General features: G+C 40.4%; 1 protein-coding gene across 1 annotated transcript in view; it reads right to left on the bottom strand.

The window, feature by feature from the left end:
* Positions 1–962: 962 nt before the first annotated feature.
* The window catches only part of MIPEP (mitochondrial intermediate peptidase), a 176,355-nt gene continuing 162,430 nt past the window's right edge, over positions 963–14,887 (bottom strand). The window contains exon 19 of the mRNA XM_004435263.3: positions 963–1,221. Coding sequence (XP_004435320.1) covers positions 1,124–1,221 — 98 coding nt within the window. The 3' untranslated portion in view covers positions 963–1,123. The remainder of the gene's footprint in view (positions 1,222–14,887) is intronic.

The raw sequence follows: 14,887 nt of genomic DNA, 5'->3' as shown, positions 1-14,887 counted from the left end.
AACGTAAAGTACCTCCTGGGTGGTGTGCCAGCGGCTCTGCTTTCTGGTTGGTACACACTTTGGATTTCTCCGTGTGAGCAGGAGATGGGGGAGGAATGGAAGGGTCAGTCCCCCATGTATCCAGCTAGACCCGGGATGGGTGGATCTCATCGGTTTCTGAGTTTGTAGAAATTCCTCCAGATTCTGTGAATAGGTTGGACATGTGTCCTAGTTTTGGGGATTTTTTAATCTTGTCTTTTACCATCATCATTAGTCATTTAGTGAAAAGCAGGAAGAGACTGTTAGCAAATGCCATTTTAAACTAAAGTCTATAATTAAATTTGTGACTTTGATGGTGGGAAAAACACATTAAATAATTTCTTTCCTATTATTAACACACAGTGATACAGTATGCAATGATGTAAAGCAGATGGGTTCAGGATAAAGACAGACATGGTTTGAATCCCAGTTTCCTTATTTGTCAATTGCTGGATCTTGGCACATCAGTTATTAACCATATTTGCACTTATTTTTGTACATTCATGGTCAAGCCAGAAAAGTATGAGTTGAGGTCTCTCTCTTCTGAGTCCATCTGTGTAGTGCCTAAATACTCAGGGAAACCCAATGCAGTCACAATGACGAGTACTCTGGACACCATACTTGGTCTCTTGGTCGCTGTGACTAACTACACTGAGTGCATTTTCAAAGCCTAGTATAGTGGTCTTAAGAAACGGTAGTCATTGAAAAGAAGTTTATGTGTAATCTTTCTGAAGACTGCTTCAAATTAAAATAATTTTGCTTTTAATTAAGTCTCTAATTTAACCAATTAACAATCAATGGAAATAGGAAAAGTTCAACAGGGGTGTGGCTGGACTAAGGAAACGCTCATACCTTAAATCTAACAACTATGCTCTAGTTTTCACTAGTTTACTGAGTAGATTTCCATGTGTTCAAGGAACTGCCAAACAGGCTGAAAGCCAGCATAATTAAAACAAATTATTTATTCCAAGTTCCATCAGTTTAAGGTTTTTCAGAAGTTATTACAAAAATGAATACTGAATCAGAAACGAGCGTGCACAGCTGTAGCATTTACAACAAAGTTAATATCTACATGACCTTGATTTAAAAGATTTGAGTGTTTCCATCATTCAGAATCCATGAGGAAAGTTTCGAAGTCCAGATCCAAGTCGGAAACGAGGGCACTTACAAAGTCATCAACAGAAGGACACTTCTGAAGCATGCCTGCAAACAAAGAAAAGATCAGCCAGCACATTCTCCAGCAGACAATGAGGAGGGCCAAAGACACACATTCAAATCTGTACACCAGGGGAACATTCCGGCTATTTGAAATAAGAGCTCGGCTCCATAACCTGACTATGAGGACATTACAAAAGGTCATGAGCAGTGTGTGGGCCCTGAAGCTATTTATGATTTCAATGCATTTTTACTATCTAATCAACACTTAGCATAGCGATTTAGGACCAAATATGTTTCCCAAGGGTTTTTACTTTGCACATATTACTATATACTTGGAGTGATGTTAGAAGAGTGAATTTTTTAGTTATCTTTGACTGGGTTGATTCAGAATTTAGTATGTTTAATTACTTATCAAGTTTTATTATCAAGTTCTACACATTTTAAAATCATTCAAGTGCTGGGGCCGGCCCCGTGGCTTAGCGGTTAAGTGCGCGCACTCGCTGCTGGCGGCCCGGGTTCGGATCCCGGGCGCGCACCGACGCACTGCTTCTCTGGCCATGCTGAGGCCACATCCCACATACAGCAACTAGAAGGATGTGCAGCTATGACATACAACAATCTGCTGGGGCTTTGGGGGGAAAAATAAATAAATAAATAAAATCTTAAAAAAAAATAAAAAATAAAATAAAATAAAATAATTCAAGTGTTAATTCTTTTGCAGAAATTTTATATCAGAGTCAAGTTATTCCTTTCTTCCAGATTTTCCTATCTTGGAGAACTCCTAGCTTTGCAACTTGCTAATTGTATAACGTGGAAGTCACTTAAAATCTCTGGTACTAAAATTTCCTCATCTAATATACAAAGCTAAAACAAGAAGACGTTTTGGAAAGCAATGAGGCACCGTGTCTAGCATATATAAACAATTCAATAAAAAGCTGAATTTATCTCCATTCTTCACTCCAAAGAAGCCAAAGACAAGGATTCAAGCAATCTACCTTGTTGCCTCAACCTATATTCTTGGCAGATAATGCTAACTCAAGGCTTGAACAGGGCTGTATACACTGGCATTTAATTTGGGGGACGGATCCCAACACTGAGACATTAAAAGATTCCCAGAGTCCCGTTATCCTCTAAATCTTTAATACAACTCAAGTAACATGTACTGAGTATTTGTGGTGTGTAAAGGATCGGGCCAGGTCATTCACATTCGAAGACAAACAGGCTAAGTCACAATACGAGGGTGAGCAGGACACAATCACAAAAGTAAACTGTGGGGAACTGGACATCCAGATGGGGGAAAAACTAACCTTGACCCCTACCACATACCATATATAAAAATTAATATGAGATGGACACAGACCTAAGTATAAAGCTAAAATTATAGTGTCTAGAAGAAAATATAGAATATCTCTGTGACTTTGGATAGGCAAAGGTTTCTTAGGACACAGAAAGCAATAACTATACAAGAAAAAAAAGTTGACATATTAGATTTCATCAAAATTAAAAATTTCCACCCTTTAAAAGAAACAATTTTCATTAAGAAAATGAATAGGCAAATGACAGGATGGGAGGAAATACATAACATACATTTCACATAGGACTGGTATCCAGAATATATGAAGGTCTCCTTCAACTCATCATCAACATATTTTAAAAACTTAACAATGGACAAAGATTTGAGCAGACTTTTCACAAAAGAAGACATCCAAATAAATACACACAACTAACTGGCACTGAGAAGACACTCAACATCATTGTCATCTGGGAAAAGAAAACTGAAACCACAATGAGACACCACAACACACCCACCAGAATGGCTAAAACTACAAAGACTGACAACACCAAATGTAGGCAAGGCTGTGGGCAACCTGAATTGTCATACTTGAGTGGTGAAAGAGTGAAATGATACAACCACTTCAGAAAAAGGTCCAGCAGTTTCTTATAAAACTAAGCACACACTTAATCTATGACTCAGCAATTTCCTCCCAGGTATTTACCCAAGAGAAATGAAAGTATGTCAACAAAGATAAGGACCTTACAATCCCAAACTGGAAATAACACAAGTTCCCATCAACAGGATATAGATAAACATATGTGGTCTATTCATAAAATGGAATACTACTCCTAACAAAAAGGAAGAACCTACTGATACACATGACGACATGGACAGATCTCAAAAACAGTGCACCAAATGCAAGAAGCCTTACACTGAGGAGCACATACTGTTTGATTTCATTTATATGAAGTTCAAAAATGGGCCAAACTAATCTATGGTGAAAAAAATCAGAACAGTGGCTGCCTTTGGGACTGGAGATGGTAATTGACTGAGAAGGGACACAAGGGAACTTTCTGGTATGATGGTAATTAATGTTCTATATCTGGATAGTGATATGTGTTATAAAGGTGTATACATGCATCAAAATTCATCGAATGGTGTATTAAAGATTTCTGCATTTTACTGTATATAAATTTTACCTAAAAAAGAAAACAAATATTGAACTCTAGGTTAATGCCATGCATGCAAAAGTGTCTAGGGGTAAAATATACTGATGTCTGCAACTTGCTTTGAAAAAAGATATAATAGATATAATACATATATGATGGATTGATGGGTGGGTGGAGAAATGGACGTATGTTATAAAGTGAATAGAGCAAAATGTTAATTGTAGAATCTAAATGACAAGTACATGAGTGTTTGCTGTACTATTCATTGAACTTTGCTGAATATTTGAAAATTTTCAACACACAATCTTTGGGAAAAACTAAACTGTGAATGTTACTAGCACACAAAGCGCATCAGTGAGAGAACAGAGAAAAATGAGTTCCAATGGAGAGATGCAGAGGGCATTATGGAAGGGTGGTTTCTGAGTAGAAACTTAAACAGCTGGGAAAGATTTAGATTCAAAATTAGTGCCTTTCAGATGGAGAGGATGACATAAGAAAGGCACAACGGGGGGAAAATGCAAAATGTATGTTGACCACTAAGGGTGGAAGAGACGCTGGGAGAAGAACGACCACGCGGGAAGACTGAGGCTCGGAGCCAGGGTGACCAGGAATGGGGAGGGTGACTGAGCCGGAGCGCAGGAGGAAAACCAAGAGCTCGTCACGTTTGAGTGCCGGGCGTGCTCCACGTGCAGGCACCCGGGCCTCAGTCAGCAGTGAGCACGCAGAGTCCAGAGGGTGGGCCCAGGACTGGACACGCAGTTGTGGTCATTCTCACCAGGGAGGGCGACCGTGTGGGAAACAGTCCAGATTGGTTTGTGTGGTGGACGTAAGAACAGTAGCAGCTCCAAACGCTACTTGTAAGCCACTAACCAGACCTAGAGAAGCTCAGAGAATATTGTGAGAATATTGTGATATTTTCACCTGTAGACCAAGATATTTTCATCCTCATTCAGGTTCAAGTTCTAGTATCTCCATCTTAGGGAATATCTGAGAAATAGGGCGCAGCTAATGGAAGAGAATTTCATTGCTATGTCTTTATTTGCAAAACTAAAGTTCAAAACACAATTTTCTTTTTACAGTAAAATAATCTCTACAGATGAAAGACGGCCTCTCCTCTGGTCCAGCTGTGTCACTAATGATAGAAATGTTGAGTCTTGGATGACTGTGAAAGTAGCACATTTCACATCGGATCTTCTAAATGTAGGCTAGTACTTAAGCAGATGCAATCTGATTAATAAATCAGGTTTCATGCATCCCTATGTGCCAGGTTTCTTTCTGAATGCAGAGAACAGTTGTAAGGAAAACATTTAAACGTGGCTTTTAATCAAAGGTGTTAACCTATTACACCATTTTCTTCCTTTTAATATTTGAAACATTCTGTAATTAAATGACTGGTCGTTTATAATTAAATGACTAGAACTGTCAGAAGGTAAAACCCATTTATTTACAGCCAACCTATTCAGTTAAGCATGGCCCTGCTGTCCCTTTGAAGTGGTTCATTTCAACTCGACCTACTGCCAACGTAAATAAGCCCTCGCTCTGTCCTCGCCAGACAAATGGAACTAGCACACATCCTTCTCCAATTTCCAATCTTCAACCCTTCCTGCATCTCAGAGAATGGCAATTGTGGCAACAAGAGAAAAACATATACACTCACGGTATTTTTAAATAAAATTTGATCAGAGCTAAATGGTTTGGTAATTTGGGATGTTATGTGATTGTTAAAGATAAAGGTTCAAAAAGGAGGAAATCAGGACCCGAAAGCATAAAGAATAGTTGGCGGGGCAGGAATTCTCTTGGTATGCTGTTACGGTATCCTTGCTTTAATTAGATTGAAATGTTTTGCAAGTGTCAACATGAACTAACCTCTACACAGAGAATAAAAGAAAAATACAATGTGTTTAGGCAATTCCACAAATAAGAAAAATTAAGTTAGCTTTTATATATGTGTATACTCAAAAAATTCCAGGAGCTCTTTGATTTTTCAAAAAAAGCTGACAAAGATGTCCCCTTTGTCTTCAAGTCTTAATCCTCAAAGGGTGATGACTAGACTTGCAATTTCTTAGGAGCCCCAGGGAACCAGGCTGGAGCTGTTACATCCACAAGTGAGTGGAGTTTACAAACTCTGCATTTGAAACATATTTCACTGTGGAGATCACCTCAACTGGGGGGAGGAAATGGACTGACTTTGCCAAAAGGACTGAAACAAACAAATGACAACTCAAAAGAGACAAGTGTCAACAGCAATTTAAGAAAGACAAAGTTGCATTAGGACTCACATTGTGTGTGCATAAAAAGGAAAACAAGTAGTGAGTTTTATCTACTTGTTGCACTCAGAGGAATAGAGAATATATAATGAGTAGTTAAAGAATGATGATTTAATTTATTTTTGTCCTCATTTTACATGAGAGGCAAATGGGCTAATAAAAGTTGGTACAAGCCAGAACATTTTCGTCTTGACCGCTCTGCTCAGACTAGCATGTTTCATAACTTTGAAGTACTAAGGCAATTATTCTAGGCCTGACTAAAATAAATTATATCAAAAGGATTCCAAGACTGACTCTTGAAGCAGTAAAGGTTTCCAGATTGTACTAGGTGCTCTTCTCTCCAGTGACTGCTGAAATAGAGCTGGAAATACAGTGGGGATAAAGATCCCAGGCATGAGGACTTGACCCACAGACAACTGGTCTAGAAAGGGTTTATTGGAAAGACCGCCATCAACACAAACAACAAAGTGGTAATGGCAGCTACCTGTTGGGCATTTACTGTGTGCCAGGCACTGGACTAAGAGTATTAACTCATCTGAGCCTTAAAACACACCTGTGAGGAACATATCTTACACATAAGAAAATGGAGCACAAGAGGTCACACACTCTTATGTTTTTTTGTTGAACCTGGCAGTCTGGTTCCAGAGCCCATGCTCTTAAAACACTGTGATATATTGCCTCATGCCCCAGAATTTTGTAAAATAATACACATTCTAGAAAGGTCCATATTTACATGTCAACATCCCGGATATGACAAAACCCAAATGTGTGTAGAAATTCTGGGGGAAAAAAGTCTAATAGCTTCCTGATGTCACCCAGGGCTATGTGGACTCAACTTATTAATTGTCCCCTTATTGCCTTTAAGACAAAGCCAAAATGTCCATTGCTTTTTGGGCCATTCCGTTTCCAAACTATGGAGTATGCATACTTTACGAGCAGTCTCAACTATGTAGCTATCCCTGGAGACAGAGAATGCAGAAGAGTGGGAGCAGTCTCTGCTGAAAAGGCAGGAACTGGTCCTGGCAAATGGCTCTGCCCAACCATGACTGGGACAGGCAGTCATGTCATGACCAAAAGCCTCTTCCTCTCAGGGCACAATGCTCGGCCACGCGTGGTTGCTGCTGGAGTTCTTCTCTAGGCATAATAGTGGGAGAAAAAAGTGCCTAAGAGTTTTGCACTTAAGGATGTTTTCTGGGTGGCCTCCAAGTATCTGTGGTAACCCCTTGCAAACAGAAGCCCTTACATGTTTAAGAAGCTCGTAACTATGCATATTACTATGCTTTCACCAAGGAAAAATTCTGTCAGCCCCAGGATGAGTTCAATACGTGTACCAAGCTGCAAGTCCACACCCTGTTATTTTGTAATATATAATATACAATCTAACCAGACCTTCATTGAAATATCAACATACTCTTGGCATGAACTCCTTAACCTTTTAAGTGCCCGTCTGGATGTACAACTAATACAATTTGAAAACAAGACTGAGAGCAACTGGTTGGCAGTTTGACTATTCCTCTAGGCTAGTTTGGCAAAGTCTGAATCCTGTCCTGGGCCCTCTACCAAGTGCCTGGGGTGAAATGGCCTGTGTATCATTTAATTTCAAGAATACAGGGGATTATCGGGGCAATTAAAAAAAAGAATTATTTTAAGCCTTGGAAGAGAAGTAGAATAGTTACATCTCCTCTTTGAGTCTGTTTCATATATTGCTTAACACCAACCAAGGGTGGCCAATCAAATAAAACTGGTTGTGTGGTATCGAAATTTAGTGAAAGCAAAAAAGAATGGATGAAGTAACTATAATAGAATCCTTGTAAGAGTTTTTTCTTTCAATCATTCATTCATTCACTCACTCACTCATTCTATCTGTACCTGAGTTCCTAATGTGAATTTAAGGCAGGCAAAAAGATCACATATTATTTATTAGGAAGATTCTATGTATAAAAATTACTAAGACTCTGCCTTATAGAAATGTATAATCTAGTGGTTCTAGGGCTGTAGTTCCCAGACCAACATCAAGGGTATCACCTGGGAACCTGCTAGAAATACAAATTCTGGGTCCCCTCCCCAGACCTAATGCAGCAGGAGCTGGGCCCAGCTGTCGGTGCTGTAACAAGTCCCCTGGGGGACCCGGATGTGCACTGTGAGAACCACTGCTCAAAAGGACCCAAGGAGACCGAGCCACATGGAAAAATGAGATGCAGTTCTTCTCAACTCGCAACTATAACTTGAAAAATATTGAGCAAGAAAGATGTATGGATTTTCTATTTAACTAAACTAAAAAATATTTGTTTCTCAAGTGAAATAGAAAACAATCTTATGAAACAAAAGTAGGATTTCTTTGGAACACTGTTCAAGGTTATAATTACCAAGCCCCAAGAGAGATGACACAGCTGGCTGGAAAAGCACCTAAAAGGATCAAGTGGATTTGGCAGGAAAATAGCCTTAAAATCTGGAGGAGGAGGGGAAGGAGGCTAGAAGGGAAGCTGACACAAACCATAGAGCTGTGAACGGAAGGGTGCACACTGTGACTACCAACTTGCTCAGAAGTCTCCCAGAGGTTAGCAACAGTGTTTCTATTTTAAAAAAAAGAAGCAGAGCACATTCTGATTACTAGACACCCCCTGGGAAACATGCTTTGTGTTTCCATTATTGACTCTTTAGTGAGCAAAGCTCAGCACCACATCTTAAGAGCTTCTCTCGTGGCAATTCTGACTGTTCCAAGCTTGAGAACTACAGTCAGACCTCAGTCAGGGGGAGCTCCTTCTCCAGGGAAAAGACCAGGAAGTCAGTCCAGGCGCGAGTGGTCTGCAGGGATGTCACGAGTTTTACGGAAGTGGGGTCTTCCTAGGGTGATTCTTAGTGGAGAGGGGGATGGACACTGCTGAGATATCGACTCCCCACAGACTTGGCATGCTCCCTCCTTTAGGGCTGCTGAATGGACGCCCCTCTGGCTGCAAGCTCCAGGCACACTACACTGAGCAGGACCATTCTCATGCCCTACTCATTTAAGACGGAGAGTCTGCTCACACATTTATGAAAAATAAAATGTACTGAGTACCTGTGTGCCAAGCACTGTGTGCTAGAGGCACCAGGCACACAGATAGCAGTAAGACATGATTTCTGTTTTCTAGAAGTTCATTATTTGGGGAGAAGACCATGGAAGTACGTAATTATTTATGTAGAACAACAGCATATATAAGATACAGAGATGGTGCAAAAGAGGGAGTGACTGATTAACTGCTGGGGGGGGCACACCATGCTGTCAGAGGGCAAAGGGTCTCCACGTGAGTGAGAACCCACACAGGGCCGCTGAGCCACAGACGGGGCTGGATTACAACCAGCTCCAGGAACAGCAGGGAGACAGACTGAGGGGGGAAAGCTTCCTGGATATTGCTTGCTTGTGCCCCTGCACCCATTTCCCTCTGGTTAGAGGACTGACTTGACTTTAAAGCAGTGGTTCTCTACTGGAGCAGCAAGGACACTGCTGAACCCCTCCCATACACAGGCAGGCCCCTGCTGCCGTCCCACGGAGTGCGGCCTGCTGGAGCTGCTGGCCGAAGGGCCTCCCTGCCCTCACTCTGCCCAGCTAGGCCAGCCAAATGTGTTCTTCCTGGAATTTGCATCTGCAGCAGAATGATCAAAAGTCGGAAGATGACTGGAACGGATTCATCCTGGCACCAGCGCCTGAAGAACACATCTGTTTCTTCCCTCGACCCCTGAAGCTGAGCATTAGTTTGACTTCTCCCTTTGATTCTGTGTCTGCCTCCGTATTGTTCCAAAAAATTCCTTTTCTTCTTGGTAAATCTAAGTTGGTTCTATTTCTTTCAAGAAGATTCCCCGTTGATAAAAAGATCAGTTCACAAGTTATTAAAAAGGGATTTAGTGATGCCAAGGAGATACTGATATTTTTGTTTGATTAAGGACCAACTTTCTAGACCCAGGATTTGGACTAGAAGCAGGTTTTTTTTTTTTTTTTAATTTAAATGACTATGTCTTTCCTCAGATTCATAAAGTTTGGGTGATATACAAGCAAGCTTTAATGTCAGATTTCCTGTCTCCAAGTTCACTGGGGAAGAAAGGAGAGTGGTCCTGGTTCACTGCCTCATAGTCCTGGCCCGGGGGCGAGAGGAGGTGTGATGGTGGGTGCGGCAGGAAGCAGGATGGGATTGTCTCAGTAGCTTGTGGAATCAGGGAAAGAAACCCTCTTCTGTTTGTGGATTTCAGAGGTGCAATGGAAGTTCATGGATTGGGTGTGTGTCCAAGGTTGTCCAGGAGGGATGTCCTGGGTGCTCCATATTTGGGGGTCGGGGGGATGTACTCCTGACATCTATTAGGACTGGCCAGGCATTCAAAGCCTAAAATAATTCACCAGTTCTTTTAAAATCAGAGCTAAAGCCAATCATACTCTTACGTTTCAGACACAGCACTGGTACTTAGTTAAAATTAATGTTAGTCAGTCAGGTTTATATTTAAGACCCACGGGTATCATTATTCAGGGGACAGTCTGGTGGACCAAGAAGAGCCTTAGGCTCCAAAAAGGACATGTGCTGGGGGCCCTACGGGGACAACGGCCTGAGCATGAAAACCAGAGAGTAATGACAGCCGCGGGGGCACTGTGCGGGGTAGGATTTGAGGCTGAATGCAACATTGTCTGGTTCAGTATTGCATCTTATAACTTAAAATTTCAGTCTAATTCTCCTCTTCTGACTATTCAAAAGTTTTCCTTTGAAGGGTTGTCAAGGAGGAATAGAGAGGAAAGATAAATTCTTCCCTTTCTAAACAAAACATGAGATGCCTCTAAAGAAGGCACTATATCCTGATAGATAGAGCAAGAGTTTGGTGAGTTAACCAACAACTTAAGGGACTTCAGACCAGTCACTTGACTTCCTAAGTCTCATTTCTGCTACAAGCAATCTGAGTAAAGGTAAAATGTTAGAGTTAAGTATGATGTTTGAAGATCATAAAATTGGCATAATGTCATCTACTTTGCTAAACTGTTACAAGGATTAAGTAAGACAGTGCATTTAACACATGGAAAATGCTCCATAACTGGTAACAATAACAATCAGATCCAAAGGTTTATGAAAACTGACTTCCTAGTTTAAGAGCTGAAGGATGAAGTTGCTTTGTTTTTGCAAGTGTTGAATTCCAAAACATTGGTCTATGATTAAGTATTTAGGATATTATCATCAAACTCACAATCACAAGCTAACTACCCAGTTACTGAATCATTGCTTGCTTTGCTTTTCTGTACTTTTTGCCATCTGCTTTTTAAGAGATAACTGTTCATCTATTAAAAGAAAGAAATAAGAGATGTAACTAAAATCAATCCATTTTTTTTACCTGTTAGCAGCTGTGATAAAGGGTTTATCAAGAAGAGATCACTGGGATGATGGAAAAGTTCTGGAATGGATAGTGGTGATGGTTACACAAGATTGTTAATAGACAACATTGTGAATGCCACTGAACTGTACATTTAAAATGCTTAAAAAGGCAGAGGCTGGCCTGGTGGCGTAGTGGTTACGTTCCTGTGTTCCGCTTCGGTGGCCCGGGATTTGCCGGTTTGGGTCCTGGGCTCGGACCTACTCACCACTCATTAAGCCATGCTGAGGTGGCATCCCAAATAGAAGAGCTACAGCTCTACAACTTCGTACTAGAGCTTTGGGGAGGAAAAAAAAAAGGAGAGGAAGATTCGCAACAGATGTTGGCGCAGGGCCAATCTTCCTCAAAAAAAAAAAAAAAGGTTAAAAAGGTAAATTTTATGTTATATATACTTGACTATAATTAAAAAAAAGAGAAACCAAAAGTACTAAGATAGAGTCTTTGATTCATCCAGATGTTCTGCTGACTGTGTTATTATTACCCCCGTCCTCTGTTAGCAAACAAAAATAACTGGGATATATCAAAAACTAGATTATCTATACAGATCTGGAAAGGAGTGTTTGTGTATTCCCAACACCACTATCAATTCTAAAAATCCATCGTAATAGTTAATGGCTATTTTTTATGCTAAAATAAATATATGTGCCAAACTCAGCTCAGACTGATTAAGAATTATAGTCAAAGGCTTGCCTGGCAGTTTGAAAAGTCAAAAGTGAATTTTATGAGATCAGAACTCTCATTCCAGATCTGTCTCTCCCAAGCCTAGGGCAACTGTATGGCTTACCTTCTCTGCTTTGAAGTTTTTCTCTGTACAAGGCTGTGGTTACCCACACCTTTTTCTAAAGGTGGATTCCCACTATCTACATTCAGTTCCTGGGAAAACGAGGATATCAGCCAGAAAGTGAAATTCCTTTCCTCCTTTGAACTGAAAAAAATCTACTGCCCCCTAAGTTGGGTTAATACCTTCGCTGTTCAAATATGAGACTGCATCTCTGGGGTCACTGACTGGACTGAAGCTGACTGTCTGAGCTTCCTGCTAGATAGCAGCTGACCCAGTAAGTGGAGCCCCACATGCCTGCTCTGTTTACAAATTAGTTTATTTTAATTTATCATCAGATTTAATAACTCCATTTACAATTACATTTCTGGGTTACAAAACATTGTGCCTTTTGAAGGGCAATGTCTTCCTTAAACAAACACACCCACACATTAAACATGTACACACCCTCTTAGAAAAATCCGTGCATTTACAAAAGGGAGGTCTTAGCCTTGAGAACGCAGGTGCTCTCTTCCATTTCTTTCTTCTAAAAAGCGCTCAGCTATTTCGGAGGCTACGTTGAGTAAAGATCCAAACAAACCAAAGATTAGGGATTCTATTTACTTGGCTATTATTCCTGGTTGCCATTTACCTCTATTATTGCAACTATGTCGTAATCCTAGAGACACTAAACTCTAAGTCTGATTCCATGACATGCTTTCCTCCTTTATTCCTGTTACGCTGTGCAAGAAAAGGTCTCTGCCAACGAGTATGTTGCAAAGCACCAAACGTGCTCCGCATTCATGCATTCTCATTCAACAGCTCTTATTTTGCTGTAAAACCCCTTTACTGTATGTCAGGCAATTGATACCTTATCAATTCTAGTTAGCATATACCACCTTTCAGCATATGCTATCTTGCTCCCAGTGCACAGCAATGTCTTCTTTGAGCATCAATGTGTTCATGACAAGGCAACTCAATTACCAAAAACTATAAGAGAGCAGGGGGAAGATACAGTGGAATACGAAGGCAACTACTTCCAAAGCAAAAGCTTCCTGGTATAACCCGAAACAGGAGTTTCAGAGATTACCAGCCCACACAAGATGAGTCAGAGCGCCTGACCCTGAATCCTAGTTCTACCAGTCGCCACTGTGACCTGGGGCAGTAAGTTACTGACGCGCCCCTTGGCCCGCTGAGAGAACTGACTGAGGTAATGCACGCACCTCGCCTCGCTCAGTACCCGGCACAGGACACACACTCCACACATGCTCGCAGCAGTATTACTGGGATTCTCATTATTGTCATTATTGCTAGAACTGCTCTCTCTCCTGTCCATTCAACTCGAGAAAGACAAAAGTAGGAGAAATTAGTCTTACTGGTTAATACCCAACATAACGTATTATTTGTCTTAGGAAGCCCGGTATATAAGGCTCCTGTAGTATTTTAATAAAATCCCAAAGTGAAAAAAGCACAGGCACGAAAAGGAAGACAAAAATGAATGTGGTGCCGAAATTCCCATTATTTTGAGTGTGTGATTTAAGATTTTAAGAATTTTTTAAAGCTCTGTTTTGTTTCAATTGCTTGAAGGGAAAACCTAAGTGGAGTTTAGCTGTCCTCCTGACCCTACAACTTAATCAAACTAAACATACTTAGGACTGTAAGGAAAGAGATTAAAAAACTAAACATGTGTTACTTGACATACCCTAACTTATGTGAGGGGGTGAAAAAGAACTTGATAATATTACTCAAATATTTGAGATGTGAAAAGTCTGAGATTAAGGAGAGATGATTCTATTTCAAAAATTTTAATGTAAAGATGAACTATTAAGTAAAAAAGAAAATCAGGTTTAGGTATGATCATTCCTTAATTTAGTTTCATTATTAGTAATGTTACATAATAGTCAAAAGGAAAAAGTTTCTTTTAGAGACAGTTGAAAACACTCAAATAAACACTAGAAGATATCTTGTAAACCATCTTCCAGGAAATGATCCAGTTAAACCAAGAGAAATTTTCCTGTCTCCATGCTCTCTGGCAACATTTCAAACAAGAGTTGGTAATGTCAATTTCAATTCTTCAACTAAAATCTGCTCTAAATCTCTACTGCTACTATTATTTTACAGTTTATCGGTATACTTTCTCAACGTAAATTCATCAGCGTATCCCCAGCATCAGTCCTGCCTGAGATACTTCTGGCTTTTAATTTCCTCAACCCTTGAAGCTCGATGCCTCAGGGGGTCAAGCTAAGACTCTAGATCAAGAGCTTTGGGGAAATGACATCTGCTTTTCTAACCTGTTTTTTGCCCATTGCCGACAGCACACATTTGTAACCACATGTGAAAAACATCATCTGTAATGACCATCTTTAAAGAAGATTTTAATGATGTTTCCACTAAGCAATCAAAGAGCTTAAAAAATATTATCTACATTCCTCGTAGAAAGTACTGTAGGTTGACATAATCTAAAAATGTTAATGCTGGTATATTTCTTGGAATGAGTCTACTACAAGATATTTACTTAGGAAAAAAACTTCTCATACCTTAAATAAAGTCAAACTCCAGAGATGTTATCTCAGATGGGTACACAAATGGGAGAGGGCTCCATCACATTCACCCAGCAAGGAGAAAATGACTGCTTACTCTTATTCAGAGAAAACTATCCAAGTGAGCACGACCCACCAAAAGTAAACAGTGACAAAAAAGTTTGTCAAGAGTCTGTAGCTCCAAGAGGGGTCGGGGTGGAGAGCTGTGAGCCAGCAGATGCACCTGGCACCTCAAGGGCTTTGGAGAGACAGCGGCTCAGGTCAAATCCCAACCACGCCATTTAATAGCTTTGCAACAGTGAGGAAGTTACTCAACTTCT

The sequence above is a fragment of the Ceratotherium simum genome, chromosome 10 (genome assembly GCF_057802395.1).
Source record: "Ceratotherium simum simum isolate JZ-2026a chromosome 10, ASM5780239v1, whole genome shotgun sequence".
Taxonomy (NCBI): domain Eukaryota; kingdom Metazoa; phylum Chordata; class Mammalia; order Perissodactyla; family Rhinocerotidae; genus Ceratotherium; species Ceratotherium simum.
The sequence above is the reverse complement of the archived record's forward strand: the minus strand, read 5'-3'. Positions and strand labels throughout refer to the sequence as shown.